This window comes from Aspergillus terreus, genomic scaffold (genome assembly GCF_000149615.1).
Source record: "Aspergillus terreus NIH2624 scaffold_10 genomic scaffold, whole genome shotgun sequence".
Lineage (NCBI taxonomy): Eukaryota > Fungi > Ascomycota > Eurotiomycetes > Eurotiales > Aspergillaceae > Aspergillus > Aspergillus terreus.
Window position 1 is genome coordinate 1,114,929 of NT_165933.1, and position 22,292 is coordinate 1,137,220.

The 22,292-nt window shown below is 51.8% G+C and overlaps 5 protein-coding genes across 5 annotated transcripts in view; 3 read left to right on the forward strand and 2 right to left on the reverse strand.

The window, feature by feature from the left end:
- The window catches only part of ATEG_07241 (DUF803 domain protein), a gene marked incomplete at both ends in the record, with an annotated part of 2,060 nt that extends 734 nt beyond the window's left edge, over positions 1-1,326 (reverse strand). The window contains 4 exons of the mRNA XM_001209927.1: positions 55-862; positions 917-1,009; positions 1,078-1,248; positions 1,285-1,326. Of these exons, the coding sequence (XP_001209927.1) occupies positions 55-862; positions 917-1,009; positions 1,078-1,248; positions 1,285-1,326 (1,114 nt within the window). The remainder of the gene's footprint in view (positions 1-54; positions 863-916; positions 1,010-1,077; positions 1,249-1,284) is intronic.
- Positions 1,327-1,836: 510 nt separating this feature from the next.
- On the forward strand, positions 1,837-2,583 carry ATEG_07242 (H(+)-transporting V1 sector ATPase subunit E; the record flags this gene model as incomplete). The annotated part of the gene is made up of 2 exons (XM_001209928.1): positions 1,837-2,381; positions 2,433-2,583. 2 exons carry the CDS (start codon positions 1,837-1,839, stop codon positions 2,581-2,583), a joined length of 696 nt encoding a protein of 231 aa, XP_001209928.1.
- A 545-nt stretch (positions 2,584-3,128) lies between these two features.
- ATEG_07243 (uncharacterized protein) lies at positions 3,129-5,136 on the reverse strand (the record flags this gene model as incomplete). Its single annotated transcript, XM_001209929.1, has 5 exons — positions 3,129-3,157; positions 3,288-3,423; positions 3,473-3,632; positions 3,852-4,203; positions 4,254-5,136. The coding sequence occupies 5 exons, from the start codon at positions 5,134-5,136 to the stop codon at positions 3,129-3,131; spliced, it is 1,560 nt and encodes a 519-aa protein (XP_001209929.1).
- A 3,458-nt stretch (positions 5,137-8,594) lies between these two features.
- ATEG_07244 (uncharacterized protein) lies at positions 8,595-13,292 on the forward strand (the record flags this gene model as incomplete). The annotated part of the gene is made up of 4 exons (XM_001209930.1): positions 8,595-9,038; positions 9,102-12,053; positions 12,111-12,340; positions 12,395-13,292. 4 exons carry the CDS (start codon positions 8,595-8,597, stop codon positions 13,290-13,292), a joined length of 4,524 nt encoding a protein of 1,507 aa, XP_001209930.1.
- Positions 13,293-14,399: 1,107 nt separating this feature from the next.
- Positions 14,400-20,953, forward strand: ATEG_07245 (putative tRNA-splicing endonuclease; the record flags this gene model as incomplete). The annotated part of the gene is made up of 3 exons (XM_001209931.1): positions 14,400-14,422; positions 14,494-20,629; positions 20,852-20,953. 3 exons carry the CDS (start codon positions 14,400-14,402, stop codon positions 20,951-20,953), a joined length of 6,261 nt encoding a protein of 2,086 aa, XP_001209931.1.
- Positions 20,954-22,292: the final 1,339 nt, after the last annotated feature.

Below are 22,292 nucleotides of genomic sequence, written 5' to 3' on the forward strand. Positions count from 1 at the left end.
CGGCTAGTGATTCTTCGTCTTCGGGCCCGAGCTCGAGCTCGAGGGACGGGGGACGTTCTTCGACAAGGGCCATGCCAGGGCCCAATGCCGTCTGCGACGGTCCAACCACCGTCACGCCTGCGTGGCTCTCAATGACTTCTAACCGCCACGAGAGACATAAGACTCCACTGAGCAACACGATTGTGCCCAGTGCGATGAGTCCAGCGTGGATTCCGGCCAACTGCGACATTTGGCGGAAATATATGAGGCCATCGATGATGGCGATGATGTTGTAGATGCAGAAGACGAATGGGTAGAGAACACTGGTGCTGCAGAGCTTCAGGCCTCGGTGTAATGCATACAGCTGCATGAGAGCAACGGTGATCATTGCCAGGAGAATGACCCATGACTGCCATCGGTTGAACTGATTGACGCGATCCACTATGGTCCGGACCAGCAGTTCCACGGCGGATTTAGCGAGGAGAAGGGTATGCGCTGACAAGACCCCGCTGATCAGGCCATAGCATAATCCACGGATCAGCCGGACTCGGCCGTGGGCCATTGGTATGCGGGGAGGAGCATACGCATGGTTGTGGATGGTGGAGTGTTTCGATCGCGCCGAGTGTGTAAGATACTTCAGCACTTTGGACCCTGCGTAGATGACTACCACTATGATCGCGGTCGCCACCATCCAGAGAATGAAGTTTCGGCGTTTTAATAGTTCGAGAAGTTGGTCGAGGGTATGCGCAGGTTCTCCGACAGCACCGAAGACCGCGATGAGAACGGCCCCGATGCAGACGAGGACGGTGCCGATGAGGGAGTATCGGGTAAATGGCTCACCCAGAATTAAGGTAGCGAATATGGTGTTGAAGACCAGACCGGACTACATCTTCGAGTCTCAGCGAGGTCCAAAAGAATCAGGTGAGGAGATACTGACAGCCTGAAGGGTGGAGAGTACCGGGAGCGGAAGTGTAGTGATCTGGATGGTGCTGCCGACGATGTTCGAGATGACGAACATCGACATGCCCACCTGTCGGATATCCATTAGATTCGTTCTTTTTTAGCTGTCCCAATGAAGCGAATAGATGTCTCGCTCACCTGCCATCGTCGACGTTTGTATGGAGGGCGTCGTGAATCGTAGGGGAACTTCTCGTCCTCGAGGATATGCGACTTGCGCTGGAAGGTCAAACCAATGGCCTGGAGACTGGTCGAGATCAACCCGATGATCACTCCGACCTGAATCGCCCCAAAGCTGTCAGTGACATTGTACTGGAGGGGAATCTTTGTTCAGGCAATGAAGCATACCGCAACACTCCCCTGCGGCGACAGACCACCCAGATTGCCCATCTTGGTGGTATAGCCTCGCGCATTATTCAGAACAACAGAGGAGGAAGGATAGGAGCGATATGCGCCATACTGCGAGGAGGGATGAGAAGCAACAAGAATATGGAGACGGTGGTGGGGAGAAGAAGGGAAGTAAGTGGGAGGAAAGACGAAGGCAGCTCATGCGGGCGGGCGGGAAGAGTTACGTCCAGTGATCAGCAGATCCGGTCCGCTGCTACGTACGTATCTTTCCCCTTCCTCGCTCTCTCTCTTCTCCGGTCATTCCTCCCTCATCCAACCCCCCTCTCACTCCCCCTCGTCCTTAATTCATTCCAGAATACCCTTCCGTGACTCGGGTAAGTATGCGCTGGTTATGTCTCTGTGTCTTATCGGAGCATGTGGCCTGTGGGATCTGCTGTGGGAGAGAGCTATGCTGACTTGTCTCCGTGATCTCCCCTCCTTAGATTCCACTCCGCACCTCGGGAAGCTCTCACCTCCAGGTCACCACAAACCCCTCCAGTCCCAACCTTCAAGATGTCGCAGTCCCATGCTCTTTCCGACGACCAGGTGGCGGGTGAGCTCCGCAAGATGACGGCCTTCATCCGCCAGGAAGCCCTGGAGAAGGCCCGCGAGATCCAACTCAAAGCCGACGAGGAGTTCGCCATCGAAAAGTCCAAGCTCGTCCGCCAGGAAACCGCCGCCATCGATACCCTGTACGAGAAGAAGTTCAAGCAGGCCGCCATGTCCCAACAGATCACCCGCTCCACCCTCGCCAACCGCACCCGTCTCCGCGTCCTCTCCTCTCGGCAGGAGCTTCTCGATGACCTGTTCCAGCAGGCTCGGGACAAGATCTCCGGGATCGCGGGCAAGGACGCCAAGAAGTACCAATCGGTGCTGAAGGGGCTCATCCTGGAAGGACTGTACGCCCTGAACGAGGACAAGGTCGCGATTCGTGCCCGGAAGACGGACTATGACGCGGTGAAGAAGGCCATCAGTGAGGCTGAGAAGGAGTTCAAAGAAACGGTTGGCAAGGATACGTCCGCAGAATTGGACGAGGCGGAACCGCTGCCAGAGGGCTCGTAAGTTCCCGTTGGATAAGATCTCGGGCTCATAACTAACTGTCGACTTAGCGCTGGTGGTATTGTCATCCTCGGTGGTCAGGGCAAAATCGAGATCAACAACACTTTCGAAGAACGTCTGCGGTTGCTGGAGATCGATGCTCTTCCTGCCGTCCGGGAGACGCTATTCGGGAAGAACACTAACCGGAGATTCTATGATTAGAGCAGAGACGTCCGCTTTCTTATACGTTGCAACCTGACCCTTTCTTTTCTTGCTACACCCTTGTATCTATCTTCCGATCCACGTTGCGGAGAACAGCATAGCCTTGTACAGAGTTTTTGATCACCCGTCTATCTCATTAGATTATTGAGAAAGTAGCAGTGCTTCTTCTAGATCCTCGGCTCACATTAACCAACGCCCAGATGAGACTGTTTGCCGTCACCCGTCCTCATGTCCTCGGATGGGTATCTGCGCACCCTTCTGACCGGGAAACCACCGCCTGTCCAACGTAGTTTGAGATTGGTCTATCATAAACGGCGACTTCTTCGGGCGTGGCTTCGACCGGACCGAGTATACGATCCGATAGTGTAACGCCTCCAGACCCTCTTTCGCCAGTGTCCGCTTGAGGTGCGACGCGCCGGAATCCTCAATCGAGGTGAAAATTTTCTTGATTCGATCCGAGAGCGTGTCTACTTCTGAGTTGAATTCGCGCTCGGCGTCTTTGCTAGGAAAGTCAAGGGAAGACCACGCGGAATCAATGACGACATTCAGCAGGGTTGTGATGGCCGCCAGCTCGCTGTAGTCATAGTCAGTTTGGCCTTTGCCCTTGTAACGTCTCATGTTGAACCGTTGGTCCTTGAGGACTTCGGTTACTGTTCTGAGGCACGCTATCGCATCGGGTGTTTCGTTGAGAGCTGATGGATCACCGGTCAGGAAAGCGAGGGCGAGAGAAACGCGGAGACCTGCGATCCAGCTCGTTGTTGGGAGGATGTGTCTGATTATACGGCTTTGGAAGACGCGGTCTTTGATGGCATCGTAGGCTGTCGTGCAGAGTCGACGTTTCTAGTCGTGTTAGTAAAATAGATATGCGAAAGATGGGGGTTGAACCTACGACATCCGCAGCAATGTCATTCTCACGAGAAACGCTGTCGAGGATCGTGGTGATGGCTCTTTCTATTCCGGAGCATATTGCAACGTTACTAGTCAAGGAAATGTCGAGCGCGAGTCGGAACAGAAGGTTCAAGATATGCTCGCGAGTGTCAATAGCAAATCTGTAGCTTGTCAGTGCTTGTCTTCAGAAGATGGTATTTCCGGATCAATTACGAATTTGCTGCACCGCTCAAAATATCGAGGACAGATAGCAATGAGCTCCTGTGTTGCGAATCCCCTCGCAGTATGTTATCTGCAGCCCATGAGTAATGTGTTACGGGACCAATCGGGTTGAGGGCAATAATCACGTTTTGGGAGAGCATCAGGTGTCACTTCCTCACGAACAGCCAATGCTTTGGGAGTTGCCCCGAGACGCTCGAACAGAATGTCGATATGGCTTGGGTGTATTAGGGACCTGAACCTGTCTGGGCTGGTTTTCTAAGAACAGGATAAGCATATGGATTACCAAGGTATCCAGGGGACGAACCTTTAGCGCTCTGCAATATGCGTGCCTGAGACTATCCCGTGGCTCGGATGGTACTACAATGGGGGAGTCAGTGTGTTGCCATTGCCAGGCGCGTGTGAACGGACCAGTGTTAAATATCCATGTGATCAATTCATCTGGGAGTTTTCCTTTCGACAGGGCAACATCGACAATCCCCGAATAGAACGCTCGTTCTCTCGAGTCAGGTTCTGCAAAAGTTAGCATTCCTCAACCAAACCATGGGCACTGTCCCGCTCACCTCTTAGGACCGACATGTACGTGTCGGGGTAGACACAGTCCCGTGGAAAGTCGAGGGGAGGCGCTATGTTGCTCCCGTAGTCGAAAAAGAACCACGCCTTTTCGAGATCGAAGGCTTCAGTACGGCGCACAGCATCCAGCAGACGCTGCAGCCCGCCTTCATCATCTTCGTTGCCAAAAGCTAATGTCAATATCCCTTCGTTAAGCTGGCTCTTCTGGCCTGGATTCGGTCCAGTGCTATTTCGAGCCTTCTCGTCCTGGAGAGAGGCTTTGAACTTGGCAATCTTGGCCTCGGTTTCGTTGTCGTCCACTGCCTCCACGACGAGGCTTTCGAGCGTGTTCCTATAAGTCCGGGGTGGGCCACGGCTCTTGGATGATCGCGAATGGAGCGACGTTCTAGAGGTCGCATCGTTTTTTCCCGCCTCGTCTGCTTCGTTCGCGATGTCTGGTTTCGTAAACTGCATGAAGAGCATTTCAGGCGCTTCCAAGGACGCGATGGAGTCTGTGTCCTCGCCATCCGAACTAATCACCACTTCCTTGCCATTTCTGACAACACGCTGCGACGAGCTAAAGCTTGATAGTGGATCCGGGGTAGCGCTCTGCGCATGTTGGAAGCTTTGCTGGGGGTCTTGAGAGGCCTGACTTTCAAGCTCTTCATTGAATGAGCGCATTAGGGATGCTTTTAGCTGGGGCCCTGCGGCATCTGGGGTCTGTGGGGATGAGGCATTGTTGGACAAGAACGAGGAAGGCGGCTCGGTGAGGGGGGAAGATTGAGTGCCGCGCGGGGCCACAGTCTCTATCTGCGTCTGCAGTGGCGGATCTTGATTGGCGACGGAGAAGTCTGGACGCTTGAAGAACTGGGTGATTTTTCGGGGCGCCGACATGGCGGGCAAGTGACCATGTCGGAGGAAGTTTGATATTGGGGAACTTACGGTTGGCGGGTGCACGGTTCGGCGCTTGAATTAAGCCCACCGCGGTGGATTCCCGCTCCGCCATTATGTACTGCCTTCTGCCTCATACATGACGAGTAACTGCTTGGCTTTCTGTGCTCATCATAATTTCTCTATAGGTCGGCTGCTTGGAAGTCTCTGTTTGGCTGAAAATAATTCTAGAAGTCAATCAAAGGATTTGATTTATTTGTTCAATCGTTGGATTTGCGTGGCCTAGTCTACTCTGAGAATGGACTACAGAGTATTCATATTTGTCTACTGGGATATGGACTTATTCTTCGTATATATAATTTCAGTGTCAGCATATATGCTTTCTGTGCAGGTTGTATTGTTGTGTGGAACGTGTTGGATTGTTATAGGGAGGGAGCTACTCTGGGGTGTGATATATATTGTTCCATGAGATGCTCAACTTCCCAAACAACAAACGCATCAATGATATTTCGAATAAAATGACAAGGCCGACGGTGAGAAAATTCCATCGCCGTGGCGATGACAGCTCCACAGGATCCCCCAGACATCGGGAATAGTTCCGTTGGTTGGTGCGATGCTCGCCCACAGCGACGGTTCATAGTGTGCCCGTTCTCCAGACTATTGAATTCACTCCTGTGTCAACGTTAAATGCCACCGATCTATAAAGCTACGGGCTACTAAGCTTCAATGACAGAGGATCAGAGCTAGCTAGAGTTAGCAGATCATTCCACAGAAACCAGATAGAACCCAAAAAGAACGAGTCGCGAAAAAAAAAAAAACTCGGTACAAATGAATGGTATGTACAGCATCAGGAACTATCATGATTGATCTCGTATCTGACTCGCCGACTCCATGTGCGAGAGGCTCCAGGAAACACCACAGGCAGACTCCGCACCGGCCAGGAGAAGCGAAACCCAAGAACTTCTAAGAAGATACTTTCCTAACGGGGAGGCCTCCTTGCCGAAAAGACCCAGGGAGGATCTCATCATCACCAGATTGGGGCCAGCTTCAGGGGGTCCTGGAACGCAGATTGGGTTTAGACTCTTTCCCCTGGACCCCACAACAGTTCGTGTTGTCGATCCGTGACGCCAGCCCATCCGTCAAAAGACCGCCGGCTAACTAGCTGGAGTTGCGAGTCCGGTCGCAGGGTCCACTTGGAGTTGGCATGTTAATTAGCTATTGAGCAGTAGGGAAGGATGATTTTGGGTCCAGGTTTTAGGAAACAATATGGAGTAGCCTAGGTATGCATCTCCTACAATCAGGCCGGACAATGGAACGCGCTCTGGTGCGCGCAATCTATTTGCGGCTCGGGTAATAATGAGACCAGATTGATTGCGTGTTAGGAGATTTGGCGTAGTCGGCCAGCTTTCCGGCGCATATTACCATTTTTGGGAATTTTCACCTGGAGGCAATCGGACGGATGTCATAAAAGATAAAAAAAAAAAAAAGGAAATTTTCGGGTTAGACATGCAATATCTACTCTATAGTACGTATGTACGCTCCATGGCAAAGTTCAGCTAGCGGCTTCGAGAAGGATACTGAAGAGGGATCATCTCGCCGGCCTCCGGAAAGAGCAACAAGAGAAACGCGCAAGTATGGAGCCCGCACCATACTCTATTGAGTAGTTGACTTGCTGGGAGACGCACGGCCAAGAGTCGGATAGGAGAAGACGCAGAGGATGAAAAGTTCCATGCATGGAGTTATTGTATGAGGGAGACATGATTGCTGAAGTGAAGTTATACTTGCACGTTCGATATAGTCGTATTGTCGTGTTGTCTATTTTTATTTCTCAGAAAGGACGGAAGTACGGAGTAAGGTACCTATCGCGACAACTCCGTTACCTCGAGGGTTTGCTGTAGTGGACCGCCGCATGTGCCGTCCGTCCCCCGACAGCTTTTAGCCCGTTTCAGACTCCGTTCTCCGAGCCTGGGTGGGTGACACTCGACGGTTCCATGGAAACTCGGCCAGAATAATGAATTCTAATCTTACATCCTGAGGTCATCTCTCTTCACGCCTCTCCGGAACATGGGTAGTTAGGAGTACAGTAATCATCAGCCCGCGTGAGACTACCTACCTGAGGAGCTCAATTCCACCAATGCGCATTGCCCAGGCCGGGGCTTCCGTCGGGCTCTTTGAGGGGTATTCTAAGATAGTTTGGGATCGTCCACATTGACGACGTTATCCTCCGGTCCTTTGCATCGAATAAATCTTCCGACGGTACGGGAGAAATTCGGAATCCGAATGGTGATATAAGGCCAACCGTTGGAAAGGTCCCGAGAACCGTCGACGAGGACTCGCCTCATCCGAAAAGCCGAAGTCCATGTCTTCGATCTGCTCGATTATCAATCCTTGCCACGAATGCCATTTTTGCTTACCAAGGAACCAAGGGATGCGTGTTTATTGCAGTCTGACAGGAGGCTGGTGACGGAGGGTGCTGATTCGAGCCCGTAAATTACCGTTATGCATACGGGCTATGCATACTTCGGATTCCATTCAATAATAATGCATCGCAGAACTCGACGGAGCTGACGGAGCTGGCCTCCGCGATGTAAGCCAATATCGTCTAGATTTTGTGATGCATGGGGTAAGAATTGAGAAACGGAGATGCTGTGGGATTTAACATGAAACACTACACGACTGAGAAAAAAAAAAAGAGAGAGAAGGTAAAAAAAAAGGGAAAGGAAAAAGATCAATGGAGATCATTATTAAGATGACGATCGATCATATTGGAGGAAACTTACGCGTTCTCCGGGGCCGAATTACCATACCAGACAGCATTGGTGGCAGTGTCCGCTCACCGTGGACCTGCCCCGTGTGGTCCCGGACGGTATCAATACAGGCCAAATACCTTACCTCCATAGTAATAATGATGAGGAGGACAGAGAGGAGTGTGTCTTGTCTGTCCTCAGAGCAGTCACTCTCCAGGCCTCATTTTTCCCTCCTCCTCGATTCTCTCCCACTCTCCTCGTTTACATCCCCCTTCCCCCCGTTCCACCTCCGCCGTGCCTGAGGTTTCCACTATAGGATCAATCTCTAAGACGGCAGACGGATGGCCCTTGACGGGTAATTCGCCTTTCCTTTCCTCCCCCCTCCATTCGTTCGTCGCCATCTTACCTACCAGCCGTATACCATCCTACCTACACTTCTCCCTTCGCCGTCGTACTTCACCGTGTGGCCGGTCCTGTCGTCAGCATCCCTCCAATCACGATTTATCGTATACTACTGTCCCCGTCGTTCATTCCCTGTCTTCCCGACTCCCGCGACGATACAGGGACCTCCGGATCTCCACATAGCCCTATCGTTGACGCGACAGTGCTGTCGAGGGGCCAGCTCGTCGGAGCGGATGCTCCCCCTCCATTCTCAGGACTTTATACCCCCTGAGGCTCGGTATATGCCCCTACAAGGGCAAAGATCTTGCCTAAATGGCTTCTGTCAACTTTGACCCCGAAGCCAACGAACCCGGGAACGACGTGCGCGAGGTGAGCAGCAATATCTCCAAGCCAACTAAGCGACAACGATGGGCTACAACACGAGTCGCTGGCGCCGGTGGTGTACGGAAGCGGGTCTCCATTATGGACCGCTTTCACAAGCGTCACGAGTCGAAGAGTGAAAAGCGGCGGTCCAATCTACCTACCGCCGAACACCCCGATGCTCAGGGCGACGAGGAAACCGGCAATCGAAGGATTTACTTCAACGTCCCAATTCCAGATTCCGAAAGAGACGAAGATGGTCATCCCAAGGCCAACTACCCGAGAAACAAAATCCGTACCGCGAAGTATACTCCGTTGACTTTTGTTCCCATGAACATTTGGTTCCAATTCCACAACATTGCCAACATCTATTTCTTATTCATCATTATCCTTGGTGTACGTTCTGTCGCCCCCTGGTCTCACGGGTTTCAACCGCAGCCAACTAATGGTTACATTTAGTTCTTCCCCATTTTCGGTGTTGACACTCCCGCGCTGAACACGGTGCCCCTGATCGTCATTGTTGTTGTCACCGCCATCAAAGACGCCATCGAGGATTGGCGGCGGACTGTCCTAGACAACGAATTGAACAATTCCCCAGTATACCGTCTGATTGATTGGAACAATGTCAATGTGAGCGAGGAAACCGTTTCCCTCTGGCGTCGAATCAAGAAAGCCTCTACCCGCGCCACCATATGGACCTACAGGACGGGCAAAAATATGGTTCAGAAGAAGAATCAGAATGCCGAGGAACCGGAAGAAGCCGACCGCCGTGCGTCCTTTATGACTACTGTGACACCGCGCACCTCCATGTACTCCCAACGCGGCGACGACGTCCTCGATCAAGATGCCATTCAGATGACGCCGGTTCCGTCTCCCACCCCCGACGCACGCTCCGACTGGCCGCTGCCGAATGGAGAGCAAAGCCAGTATCTCCATCCTGATAAAGCCCGGAATAGTCTTATTGTGCCTCCATCCCCTACTACGCCGCCGCGGAAAGGCGGTAGTGTGGTAGACAAATCGAAACAGACCCCCGGGACCGCGAGATTCAAACGTGACTTCTGGAAGAACATCAAAGTGGGTGATTTCGTCCGGCTGTATAACGGAGATCCCATTCCGGCCGATGTCGTAGTCTTGTCGACTTCGGACCCGGATGGCGCCTGCTATGTGGAAACGAAGAACTTGGATGGTGAGACGAACTTGAAAGTTCGACAGGCACTCCATTGTGGGAGCCAAGTCCGACATGCCAGAGATTGTGAGAAGGCCGAATTCGTGATTGACAGTGAAGCGCCGCATCCAAACTTGTACGCCTACAATGGTGCTTTGCGCTGGGATCAGCGTGATCCCGATTTCCCCGAGGCTCCACGTAAGGAGATGGTGGAGCCGATTTCCATCAACAACGTCCTCTTACGTGGTTGTTCCCTGCGGAATACGGAATGGGCTCTCGGTGTCGTCCTATTCACCGGTGAAGAGACTAAGATCATGCTCAACTCCGGCGTGACTCCGACCAAGAGACCGCAGCTTGCCAAGGCTCTCAATTGGAACGTCATCTATAACTTCATCATCCTGTTCTTCATGTGCCTGATCTCCGGTATTGTCAACGGTGTTGCCTGGGGCCGAAAAGACAAGTCGCTCAATTTCTTCGACTTTGGGTCGTATGGAAGCACCCCGGCTGTCACCGGCATTATCACCTTTTGGGTGGCCCTCATTCTGTTCCAGAACTTGGTGCCCATCTCACTTTACATCTCCCTGGAAATCGTCCGCACCATCCAAGCTATCTTCATCCATAGTGATGTCTTCATGTATTACGACAAACTCGAAATCGCGTGTATTCCGAAGTCCTGGAATATTTCAGATGACGTCGGTCAGATTGAATACATCTTCTCCGACAAGACTGGTACGCTGACTCAAAATGTCATGGATTTCAAAAAATGCACGGTCAATGGAGTTTCCTATGGTGAAGCCTTCACGGAGGCTCAGATCGGTATGGTACGACGAGAAGGTGGAGATGCCGACGGAATGGCTGCCAGAGCCCGCGAAAAGATTGCTGCCGACACGGCAAGAATGCTCAAGTTGCTTCGCGGCATCCACGACAACCCCTACCTGCATGATGACAAGCTTACCTTTGTGGCCCCGGATTATGTGGCTGATCTGGACGGCCAGTCGGGTGTTGCTCAAAAGAAAGCTACCGAACATTTCATGCTCGCTCTTGCAGTTTGCCATACAGTAATTACTGAGCATACCCCGGGTGATCCGCCCCAGATCGAATTCAAGGCGCAGTCCCCCGACGAGGCTGCCTTGGTAGCAACAGCCAGAGACTGTGGCTTCACTCTCCTCGGACGGTCGGGTGATGACTTGATCGTGAACGTCATGGGCGAAGAACGCACCTACACGGTGTTGAACACGCTCGAGTTCAACTCATCGAGAAAGCGCATGAGTGCGATCATCCGCATGCCGGATGGAACTATCCGGCTCTTTTGCAAGGGCGCGGATAGTATCATCTATTCGCGGTTGGCACCTGGAAAGCAGCAAGAGCTTCGGAAAAAGACCGCCGAGCATCTTGAGATGTTTGCACGTGAAGGATTACGGACCCTTTGCGTCGCTGATCGAAAACTCAGCGAGGAGGAATATCGAGCCTGGAGCAAGGAGCACGATATCGCCGCTGCTGCGCTGACAGACCGTGAGCAAAAGTTGGAGCAGGTTGCAAGCGATATTGAACAGGAGCTCATGCTTATCGGTGGTACGGCCATTGAGGATCGGTTACAGGACGGTGTCCCAGATACAATCTCCTTGCTTGCAGATGCTGGTATCAAACTCTGGGTTTTGACTGGTGATAAAGTTGAGACTGCTATCAACATTGGCTTCTCCTGCAACCTCCTGAACAACGATATGGAGTTGCTTGTCTTGAACATCCCAGAGAGCCAGCCCCAGCGAGCATCCCAAGAGCTCGATCAATTGTTACAGCGCTTCGGACTGACTGGATCTGACGAAGAACTTCTTGCTGCTCGGGAGGACCATACGCCCCCACCGGCGACACATGCTGTCGTCATTGACGGTGATACTCTCAAATTGATGCTTGGGGATGACTTGAAGCAGAAATTCCTCTTGCTTTGCAAGCGATGCAAGTCCGTTCTCTGCTGCCGTGTCAGCCCTGCCCAGAAAGCTGCGGTCGTCAGAATGGTGAAACAAGGTCTCAACATCATGGCTCTCTCCATCGGAGATGGCGCCAATGATGTTGCTATGATCCAAGAAGCCGATGTGGGTGTCGGTATCATTGGTGAAGAGGGTCGACAAGCTGCCATGTCTTCCGACTATGCCATTGGTCAATTCCGCTTCCTTCAGCGTCTTGTCCTTGTCCATGGAAGATATTCTTACCGACGTATGGGAGAAACAATTGCCAATTTCTTCTACAAGGTATGTTTTGCATTACTCCGAGAATCCGTTAACCGATCGGTCTAACAAGCTTCACAGAACTTGGTCTGGACGTTCGCACTGTTCTGGTACTCTATCTACAACGACTTTGACGGTTCCTACCTGTTCGACTATACTTACATCGTTCTGGTCAACGTTGCCTTCACCTCCTTGCCTGTAATTCTTATGGGAATCTTCGATCAGGATGTAGATGACAAGGTCTCGCTCGCCGTTCCCCAGTTGTACATGAGAGGCATTGAGAGAAAGGAATGGTCCGAACTCAAATTCTGGTAAGTATAGCCTTCTAGCTTGGATCGTTAATCTTTTATGCTGACATATTGCAGGCTATACATGTTCGACGGGCTCTATCAGTCGCTCATTTGTTTCTTCATGCCTTACCTTCTGTACAGCCCCGCTAGATTCGTGGACTCAAACGGTTTGAACATCAACGATCGCATGCGTATGGGTGTTCTGGTTGCTACCAGTGCGGTGATCGCTAGCAACACCTATATCCTGCTGAACCAGTACCGATGGGACTGGCTGACGGTCCTAATCAACGTTATTAGCACGTTGCTAATTTTCACTTGGACTGGTATCTATTCCTCGGTTGAAGCGTCCGCACAGTTCTACAAAGCCGGCGCGGAAGTCTACGGCGCCTTGTCCTTCTGGGTTGTCTTGCTCCTGACCGTTACGATATGTCTTCTCCCTCGGTTCACCGTGAAGTCCATCCAGAAGGTCTTTTTCCCAACCGATGTCGATATCATCCGTGAGCAGGTCACGCAAGGCAAATTCAAATACCTGGATCAGTATGAAGCCTTCGTCCCCCCCAAGGCTGCTGCTGCTACCTCTGGTGGCTTCAGTGACGAATCTGCCACGTCTTCTGATCTGGGGAAACCAGTTAATCCGAAGCAAGATCCATTTTCGGACGACCAACAAATCTACGCTCCTTCGGTCGCTCCAACACAGCATACTCACAATCCGCGGAGTCAGAACGGAAGCACGGGGACGAACTACGCCTCGAGCCTTGACCAACGTCCTCAACCGCAATCAGTGGACTATGTCCGGAATTCCCCCGAGCGAACGCGACATTCGTTCGACCGCGTTCAGCCTGATTACGAAATGCATCATCATGACATGACGCGCGTCGATTCTTTGGGTGTTCAAACACCACCCAGTCCGCACAGCCCGTTGAAGGGCCCCTACGATCCCCCTACACACCCGCCTACAGGTAATTTTATTTAGTTGTTACTATATACTGACTTGACGGTCTATTTCTTTTATTGTTCTTTGTTATCCACGGCTCTTCGTCGGGTTCCTGTCAACGCCTTTCTGTTTTATTGTGTGACGAGTAATTGTTCTGGAGCCTCATTGTCTATTCCCCGATAGAAGGCGTTTGGTATACAGAATCGGCTGGTGGTCTGGCGCAATCTTTGTTTCCCCTTCCATTCTGACTTTCTTCCTTGGATCTTCACCGCGTTTACCTTTATTTTGGTTCACCTTCGTCTTGTTCTTCTTGTACAAAAGCATTTAAATGTGCATCCTTTTCTTTTCCCCGACCCGATGCATCGTCTTTCCTGCTGCCGCAATGATGTATGGAGGTCAGAGACTCCGCGGCTGGAATCAGCATGTGGTAATGAGGTTCATGCTCGAGGTCTATGTGATTGTTAATATTATATGGAGAAGATCTCGATGAGAACTTTTGACTCAAGTCTGGTTGCTTACTCGAGGTATCGTAGGTATCCTCACCAACAAGTAAACTGCATACATACCGTACGTTGACTTGGAGGAAGAGTAAAACCAGCAATGACCGCCTGCCCGAAGAGGAGCAGTTAGGGGTCGCGTCTTCGCGCGTAAAGTGGTGGATTCCGACTGACCGCCTTTGGCTCTCACCAATCAACACCGACCAACTGCCGGTCGCCGATTTACTCCCGCGTGTCTTAGTATTGTGAATGTCTTTCCGATGCCCGTTTGTGAATCCCCTCTCTTGTTTGTATCGCGGTCTCTGCAAGAGAGCGAGTACAAATTGACTCTCTTGTGGAGCCAGAGGCTGCGTTTCTCTCCAAGCACCTGTCTTCTCACTCATGGTTCCGCCCGCTTGAAACTATCGGCGAACAGAGAAGAAATTGAAGCGTTCCCTCCTACCTCTCGGTCGCCACAAATCGTGAGCTATGATCATATAGACTGCGGTAGATTCTGCTTTCGCCTGGTCTGGAAACTAGGGATTTTCTCTGGACGAAGCTCCCACTTTGAGCTGTGTCCAAGCTTCCTTGGTTGTCAACTCAAGGGCATGCTTGGGACGTTTCTGCTTGCCACAACCGCAGATTGCAACCGGCTTATCAGAATTTAGCCATGGATGTGATGGATATTGTCGGGTGAGTGACCGAGACATACAACCCCTCCTTATGGTCTTGTATACCAACTGAATCATCCTCTGTTCTCGTAGGGAGCTCCAAGCCCTCCCGGACGATATCCACTTCCTCTGTCCCCGACAACATGACGACGACCACGCGGCGTACGACGATCCAAACCAGGTCGATGAATCAGGCCGAAGTGTTGCGGATTTGGTGGCGGAAGCGACGACCCGCAGGGAGAAGTTTTTGTCGTGCATGCGCATCTTGGCCTACAACGAAGAGGGTGTCCAAGAGCTACAAAACTGGGTGTGGAAAAAGCTGGACGACACGCTTGAGAAATGCGACCTGTGTATCAAGAAGTATTACACGGGGAAAATATGGCTCATGGAGCAACTGAAGGAGAATTACGACGATGAGGACATCGAAAAATTCTCCCAGATGCTCGATGAAAGCGACATCAAACGCATTACGAGGAACTTGACGAATGCCACAGCTAAGTTGAAGGAGGTGCCGCCGCAGGAGATTGCGCTGAACGTGCTGGATCGTGCTTCGTTGCTGTCGATTTTCGAGAGCTTGAGCTGCGATGCGATGCTGCGGAACAATAACCTGCTCGAGCAGTACTTCGACGAACCGTTCAGACTTATCCAGACAAAGCGGAAACTGAAGGTGTCGGATTATATTCCTGCTGTTACACGCTTCCTATTCGACTCGAACCCGAACCGGACCGCCTGGGCCATCTATTCGTGGTCCCGCTACAACCGTCCTCCTACTACGCTGGAATTCGACTGGGCTGTGAAGGACGGGCTTTTGGATGCACTGCGGTCTTCTGCCCAAGGCAATCATTCAATACAGGCAATTTCGAGGCTCTGGCAAGGCATGCATCTGATAGTGAAGAGGCTGGACAAAGAACAGATAACTCATCATCTGCGTGCCCTTGAAATCGACCCATGCCGCCTGTCGGTAGATCATCTCTCCCTCCCAGTTCTTCGTAACCTTTTAAGGACTATCCAGACTTTCTTGGAAAAGGCACCGGCGGACTTTTGGGATGCAATGCAGACAATATCACCTCAGGCTATCATTGAAGCTGTCTTTTACAACCAGCAGTTAGAGGAATTTTTGATGCAAGCAACAGAGGGTACACCATACGAGAACTCCCCAATGAAGGACATGCTCTCGTGGATCCATCCTTTCATGTCGTCCTTACGGGACGCCCATCAAACTACGGCCTGCAGATCGCTGGTCTACCAGCTCCTTGATCGATTGCAAAACAAGCCTCTCCCTAACCATGCAAGGTATCACTGCTTTCATGTCGGGTTGAATGTGCTGTTACACACTCTTCGCACATTCACTGATCATGAAGCTTCTAGAGGCTCTGTTGCCCGCATTATTCTTTCTGAAACTCTGAATGTTGTGGGCACACACATCAAGACGATTTTGGAGCCACCAAAATTTGCTGTCGAGCAGGGTTTACAGAAGGGGATATCGATGCTGTGCATGGATGTCATTCGGAATACGCTGGCTCTTGAGTGTCAATCTCTCAAAAGCGATTACGAGGTGATCCTCCGGCATAACTCTCTCCAGCATGGTGTGAGCACATACTCCGCAGCTATTTGGGATTCGGTTGTTCTACATCTTCACGAAGACAATCTGGATCTTTCAACTGCTGCTCTGCTTGGTATATTGCCTTTGGTTGGCTTGGAGAAATTTCCAACGAAAGGAGAGACTAGTCCAGAGAAGACGCATTTCAATGCGATCTACGGCCATCTGACACACCTCGCTTGCCAGATTATTGAACGGCTTGCCGATTTCAAACCAGAACACCTAGACGAATTGTTCAAGAGCCAGGATACGAGCAGTGCGCTGATTTCAGCCCTATTCGCGGCCGACCTCAACACCTACCAAGCGGCTGTTGACCTTATCAAGAACGTCAGCGGCCAGTCTGCCCGAAGAGATGCTATCTCCCACCTCCTCCAGTCGTTTTTCATTACCACGATGTATGGGCTTAGCTGGTCCTTCCGGCGCATTTCTAACATGAAAACTTTCGCCTCTGCCCCGAGAATGATCCATACCGGAACAGATATTGTCGACATCCTTTGCGATAGCCAAACCGGTATGCTTCGGACTCGAAAGCTTGCAGACCGCAAGGAGATCCTATCACTTCAAAAACTTTGGGAGTACCTCTGGCAAGCGTTGACAACAATTTTCGATGAAACCGAGTCGTGGCATCTTCGCGGCAACGACAAGTCCGTGATGCTGGAGTTCTGCCGTGACAGTATTCAATTCGCTGACCTCCTGTTCGGCCAGTATGGTGTTTTCCTGAGCGCAGTTGTGGACGCGGACCCTAGTCAGGAGAGCACTGCGCGCGAGAACTTCTTGAAGCCCCCGACGGCGACCATGAGTGCAATGGTCAAGTGGCTTCGTTTGAAGGACGAGTATCTTGCAACCACCCTCGTCGGACTTGTAGCGAAGATCCTTCGCCGCTTAGGAGAGCTCAGCGTGACAACTGTGAAGGAGGACGCCTTGGGTTTCATAGAGGGTGTTGCAGTCAAGTCCACTGTTAAAACCATCTTGACCTTGCGGGAGAAGGCCGAACTCGTCCGCGCTCTCGAGGCGTACTACAAGAAACCGGTTGTGACTGCCTCAACCGCCAGCCTGAAGAAGCAGAGCTCAATTACAGCGTTTGCGAAGCCCACCGAGCCCTCTGCTACCCCGAGTCCACCCAAACATGCTGACGAATTCGACGACAATGTTTCGGACGATGTTCTCCTGCAGCTCTCCCGCTCGGTTGAGCTTAACAAAGAGCGGGTGGCCTCCGAGGCCAAAAAGAAGGCCGAGAAGGCCACCAGGGTTGAAAAGGCGGCCAGAGCTCTTCCAGCCATTCCCAAGCCAGCACCTGCTCCTCTGAAGTCCAATTTGACTGTTCAGGCCTTCCGCGAAAAGCGGGAACGCGAAAGGGAGGCGAAGAAGAAGCGCGATCTCGAGATGCTGGCACGTTTGAAGAAGAATCTTCCTGCGTCTGGCGTTGCTGAGCAGACTGCTGAACAGGGATCTGGGCTTAGTGGCATTGGTGTCAGGGGTAAGGACCATAGTGCGCCTGCTGACAGCATGATGGTGTCGTCTGGGTCGGAGTCAGAATCGGAGAGCGAAGATGACCTCGACAAAGAGCTTTTCGGAGCAAAGAGTAGCTCGAAGCCGGATGCTGTTAAAGCGTATGAGGAGAGTAAACGCATGTCTCTCAAGCAGCAGGGACCCGTCAAGAAGATCAAACAGGTGCGGTCAGCGAAAGATATGCGCGCACGTTTGGCACCAGATCTTTCCTCCTTGCATCGTACCATTCTGGCTTGGGATTTCTTCGCCAACGGTGATCTGCCCCCGAACTCGGGGCGTACGGACTATAGTTTGGTTTCCAACACGTTTCGAGACCCCATCGAGTACCAGAGAACCTTTGAGCCGCTGCTAATCCTTGAGGCCTGGCAAGGGTTCCAGTCGTCGAAGGAAGAAGGTAGCTTCAAGACATTTGAAATCAAGGTTGCTACGCGTCTTTCCGTCGACTCGTTCGTTGAAGTCAGTACGGTCATGCCATTCAACGAAGTTAAGGATCTTGGCATTGGCGAGGCCGACATTGTCCTACTTTCGAAGGCAAGCTCTCCGACATCTAATTCATCCGCACCTCATTGTCTTGCAAGAGTGTCTGGCGTCAACAAGAAGAAAGGAACCGTGGAGATATCCTACCGGGTTAATCCCGGCAACTCGTTCATCAATTCTCTCGGACCCGGCACGACCATCTTTGGTTCAAGAATAACATCGTTGACCCCTCTCGAGCGTGAATACGGAGCCCTTATGGCTTTACAATACTATGACCTCTGCGAGGAGATCGTGAAGGCCAAGCCGTCACCAATCCTGAACTACTCGGACGCAGGTCTGAAGCCCATCGTTGAAAACTACAAAGTCAACCCTGCCCAGGCAAAGGCGATTAAGTCGGCCCTGGACAACGATGCGTTTACGTTAATCCAGGGTCCTCCGGGATCTGGAAAGACGAAGACTATCGTCGCGCTGGTGGGCGCTCTGCTGAGTGGTGTTCTTGGGAACAATGGCGTGGCTATTTCGCGGCCGACGACCATGAGCAATGCTAGGCCGCAGGCTAGGACAACTACATCGAAGAAGCTTCTTGTTTGTGCTCCTAGTAACGCTGCTGTTGACGAATTGGTGATGAGATTCAAGAATGGAGTCAAGACGATACAAGGCCGCGAGGAGAAGCTGTCGGTCATTCGTTTGGGCCGAAGCGATGCCATCAATACCAACGTCTTGGATGTGACCCTGGACGAACTTGTCAATGCTCGAATGAGCCAGACCTCCCGAAAAGAGACCGGGGAGCGGGATTTACAGCAAATCTATACGGAACACAAGGCTGCCGACACCGCGTTCAAAGAGACTCGCGCCCGAATCGACCAATGCAGAGCACAGGGACTTCCTGTCCCGGCCGAACTGGAACGAGAGTTTGACCTTCTCAAGAAAAAGAAAACCCAGCTCAGTCAGGAGATCGATAACGCCCGGGACAAGAACCATTCCGCTGCCCGTGATGCCGACTTGAACAGGCGGCGAATCCAGCAGGAGATCATCGATGGCGCCCATGTTATCTGCGCTACACTCAGCGGAAGTGGCCACGAGATGTTCCAGAATTTAAGTATTGAGTTCGAAACCGTAATCATCGATGAGGCGGCACAGTCCATCGAATTGAGCGCCCTCATCCCGCTCAAATATGGATGCTCCAAGTGTATCCTTGTCGGAGATCCCAAGCAGCTGCCCCCCACCGTTCTCTCGAAGGTCGCATCCAAGTTCCAATATGAACAGAGCTTGTTCGTCAGAATGCAAGCCAACCACCCCAGAGATGTCCACCTGCTGGATATCCAGTATCGTATGCATCCAGAAATCAGCGCCTTCCCAAGTAGCACGTTCTACGACGGCAAGCTCCAGGATGGACCTGACATGGCCCGCCTCCGCACGCGCCCGTGGCATCAAGGCGAACTGCTCGGCCCATATCGGTTCTTCGATGTCCAAGGTCTCCACCAGAGCGCTGCTAAAGGCCACTCTTTGATCAACATGGCAGAACTTCGGGTGGCCATGCAGTTGTACGAGCGCTTGTCGACCGACTTTCGAGGAATTGACTTCGCTGGCAAGATTGGTATCATCACCCCTTATAAGGGTCAACTCAGAGAGATGAAGAACCAGTTCGCGGCGAGGTATGGCAATGAGATTTTCAGCAAGATTGACTTCAATACGACGGACGCTTTCCAGGGAAGAGAAAGCGAAGTCATCATCTTCTCTTGTGTTCGCGCCTCGAATAAGGGCATTGGTTTCTTGTCTGATATCCGTCGTATGAACGTCGGATTGACGCGTGCCAAGTCTTCACTCTGGGTCCTTGGGAACTCACAGTCTCTGGTACAGGGTGAATTCTGGAACGGTCTTATCAAAGACGCCCGCAGGAGAAACGTGTACACGGAGGGTGACATACTGAAAATCCTGCAGCGACCTCAGTTTACCGGCTACAAGAATATAGATATGTTTGATGCGGACGCATCAGCGCCTCCGACCTCGGCCTCAAACTCGCCTGGGCCTGTTTCTGGGAAAGATGTCACACCTACCCCGTTGCCTGACGGGCCGTCCGGGGGCGGTAACGGTCTGGACGAAACGCGCATGTGTGGATATTGCGGAAGCTCTGCTCACATGACACACAATTGCGACAACATTGACGCGAAAGAGGCAGCCAGGGGTACCTGTTATCGTTGCGGGGAATCGGGACACACGCGCATCGCCTGCACCGCTAAACGCTGTGTTGAGTGTAGTGCGATTGGACACATGGCTCGCGAGTGCCGCGCCACAAAGCCTCTCCCGAAGCATGAGAAGATGCGACTCATCCGCGAGGAGCAGAGCCTTGCTCAGCTGCAGAAGCAAAAGACCGAACGACAGCGCGCGAGACAGCTTGGAGGCCATGACCCCAAAGTACCGGTTATCCAGGTTACTACAAATGCCGAGAGCAAGAAGCCCGAGCAGGCCCCTAAATCGGAGAACAGCAAAGGGGCTAGTAAGCGCAAGCGCACCGATTCTCCCTCTTCTGATACACAAAAACCTTCCAAGAAGGGGTCGGAAAAGCACCCGCCGCCAAACGCACCGACTGGTCCTAAGAACCAGCGACGGAAGATCGATGCGAATGTGCCGCCTAGCATGGAGGTATGTGATAGAAATGACGCTTTCCAGTTGCTTTCTGTTTCTTTTATTGACGGAGTCCCAGGGTTTGGTTAAGCCGTCGAGGGATGGACCGGCCTACTCGCCTTTGGGGCATGATAAGTCAACGCACCGTCCGCAACCAGGTTCAGGGCCGAGCCCAGGTGCAGAAAACGTATGTCCTATGCGCAGTTTCGTTATTGGGGGTCCCCTACTGACTTACTACAGCGCCCGCCACGACCACCACAGCGGCCCGGTAACGGTGTTCGACCGCCGATGATGCGCAAGAAGAAGGAAGTTGATCCGTTTATTCGGCCCAAGCGGAAGTAGTCGTTGCAGGCTGTCACTTATAGAGCGATAGCTGAGTTGGCATCGGAATGCTTGGCATGCATACATCAACGTCCGGAGTCATGACCCTTTTCTATTCTATTGTTCCTCATATGTTTACTGTACCATGCTGCATTGCTCATTTTCTGGCTTTTGTGCATCGTCTTCTAGGCACATATCCTGACGGGGTTCTTTTTCTCTGAGAATCCGTCTGCATTGTATGGCGTTTTTGGAGTTTCTTCACCTTTTGCTTAGTCGAAAGGCCATGGCATACGTCGGGGAGATGGTACAGGGGAGAAGCAAGACATAGAGGCGTGCATCACGAATGATTTGAATCGTCTCATGAGTAGATTATGTCCACGTACTTTGGTAGCCTAGATTCGTCCTGGATCGACCGTGTCAGCATGTTCATAGTCACGGGCGTACGCAGGAAGAATGGTCAATGCTGTTGTTCTACAACCATATAAGGGGTAGGAATATGACAGGGAGATGTATTGACCACATTGACTTTGGTTCCTGCGGGCGCTTCAGCAAGGCAACGAGATGTTTGGGGCCTACAGGCAGAAACAGTCGTGTCTCGGAGTATCAACCTTGTGCTCTGTAGGCTCAAGGTTTACGAACAGGTTCATGCATGGGTCCGCAGTGTTATGATGCCGGTTGCACTGCGGAAGTTTATTCGGATCGGTGCCTGACTGTGCGAAGGGGTCTATGCAGTTGCCAGGAGAGTTTACAACGTGATTATTGAAGTATATTGGTTGAAGGCCTGAGATGTTGCAAAGTTTCTTCGCTGGCTTGGATTCAAAAGTATCCCGTAGACCATTACCGACTGGCTGGAGCCGCAGGGAGTTTGGTCCAAGGCTGTGATGCTTTGTACATGGTGTACAGTACGTTGTGTCGCTGGAGATATGTGGGTTGAGATATATTGGTGAATGACCAGGTGATAGCAATTATTGCATGTGGTCACACCTTAACATGAACACCAGACACGATTGCGATGGACATGGACACAGCAGCCCTTATTAGGTCAATAGCTATTCATTGCCAGCAAGTGCTAAGCCCACCTTTATTCGCCCCTATGTGTTTCTATGTTCTTCTTGTGTCTAAAATGGATATTTAGTTACTGGCTAGCGATCAGCTGGATAGGTAGAGGCCGTCAGGATCAGCATGGGCGAAATTAGGGCGACCGAGTCCCAAGATTGGGACTGAAGAATACTGACGATCGGAGAATAATTCATCATGTTCCTCATGGACAGGATGGGATGTATGTAGGATTGATGTATGTAGGTACATATGCCCTGAGTATGTAGGTAGGTCCTGGGTATGCACAGGAGACGAGCACCTA